The sequence below is a fragment of the Bison bison genome, unplaced genomic scaffold, assembly GCF_000754665.1.
Source record: "Bison bison bison isolate TAMUID 2011002044 unplaced genomic scaffold, Bison_UMD1.0 scf7180017864500, whole genome shotgun sequence".
NCBI lineage: Eukaryota > Metazoa > Chordata > Mammalia > Artiodactyla > Bovidae > Bison > Bison bison.
The window spans coordinates 7,583,135-7,584,185 of record NW_011495059.1 but is presented as its reverse complement, the minus strand read 5'-3'; the positions used below and the strand labels follow the sequence as shown (position 1 = coordinate 7,584,185).

At 55.6% G+C, this 1,051-nt stretch overlaps 1 protein-coding gene across 10 annotated transcripts in view; it reads left to right on the top strand.

Moving 5' to 3' along the window:
• The window catches only part of EPB41L1 (erythrocyte membrane protein band 4.1-like 1), a 173,728-nt gene that overhangs the window by 115,267 nt on the left and 57,410 nt on the right, over nucleotides 1–1,051 (top strand). For all 10 annotated transcript variants that reach the window (XM_010829224.1, XM_010829226.1, XM_010829228.1 and 7 more), the window contains one exon: nucleotides 899–1,050. In XM_010829224.1, coding sequence (XP_010827526.1) covers nucleotides 913–1,050 — 138 coding nt within the window. In that variant the 5' untranslated portion in view covers nucleotides 899–912. The remainder of the gene's footprint in view (nucleotides 1–898; nucleotide 1,051) is intronic.

The window sequence follows — 1,051 nt, the reverse complement described above, 5'->3', positions numbered from 1 at the left end:
AATTATATATATTTTTTAATATATATAAGTGGGACCATGCCATTCTCTCTCTCTCTCCTTTTCTCTCTTTGCAATTTGCTTATTCCAAAGAGCAGCTGGGCAGTAGGTCCTTGATTCTCTGAAATCTCATTTCCTGCTTCAAGGGGGAAATGATAAGAATAGTCTGTTGCAGAGATAATTTCTGAGTCCCTCGCTTTTGGGATGAGTCCTAGTGAGACGAGCTGACTGCCCATTTGTAGCAGACGTGGGTCCTGAGCCCATATCTCCGTCTTTGACATCATCAGGGCTATGCGTTTGTTAAGAGGACCTGTCTTACCCCTTTAGATCCATCCTGACCGCATCCCCGTGGAGTCAGGGGGCAGCAGTTATTGAGGCTTGGGCCATGAAGAGCCTTGCCTAATGTCGGAGCTGGAAGGACTGGGAGCCTAGGGCTCTTTGGGTCGAGTTCAGTTTATCCAGCATTGGCTGAGGGGCCGCCGTGTGCCAGGTGCTGTGGTAGGAGGGACAGCCGGGCCCAGGGCCTGCCTGGAGGTGGTCCCTGACTGTTCCTGGTGCTCTTGGCAGAGTGGGGCCCCCTGGAGAGACTCTCCTTGTCCCCAGGAAGGGCCCTGATTCCAGACCTGGGCCAAGAGACTGGAGTCCCTGAGGAGCTATATGGGCAAAGGGTGGGTGGGGGTCTGTGACCTCAGCTGCTGCCGCTGACCCCTCACTTCTTTGGACTCTCTCCCCATCCTCCCTTCCTCTGTCTCTCCCTCCTCCCCCTTCTCTCTGTGGCTCTTTGTCCATTTGTCTCCATCTGTCTCTCTCGGCGTGTGGTTCCTGTCCCCCTCGCTCTGTTCTGTCATGCCCTCGCTGCCCCTCTCTCTCATCACATTCTCTCTCCTTCATGCCAATGCAGGCGTGCTGGTCACCATGACAACAGAGACAGGCCCTGATTCTGAGGTGAAGAAGGCTCAGGAGGAGGCCCCGCAGCAGCCTGAAGCAGCCGCTGCAGCGACCACCCCTGTGACCCCCGTGGGCCACGGCCATCTCGAGGCCAACTCCAATGAGA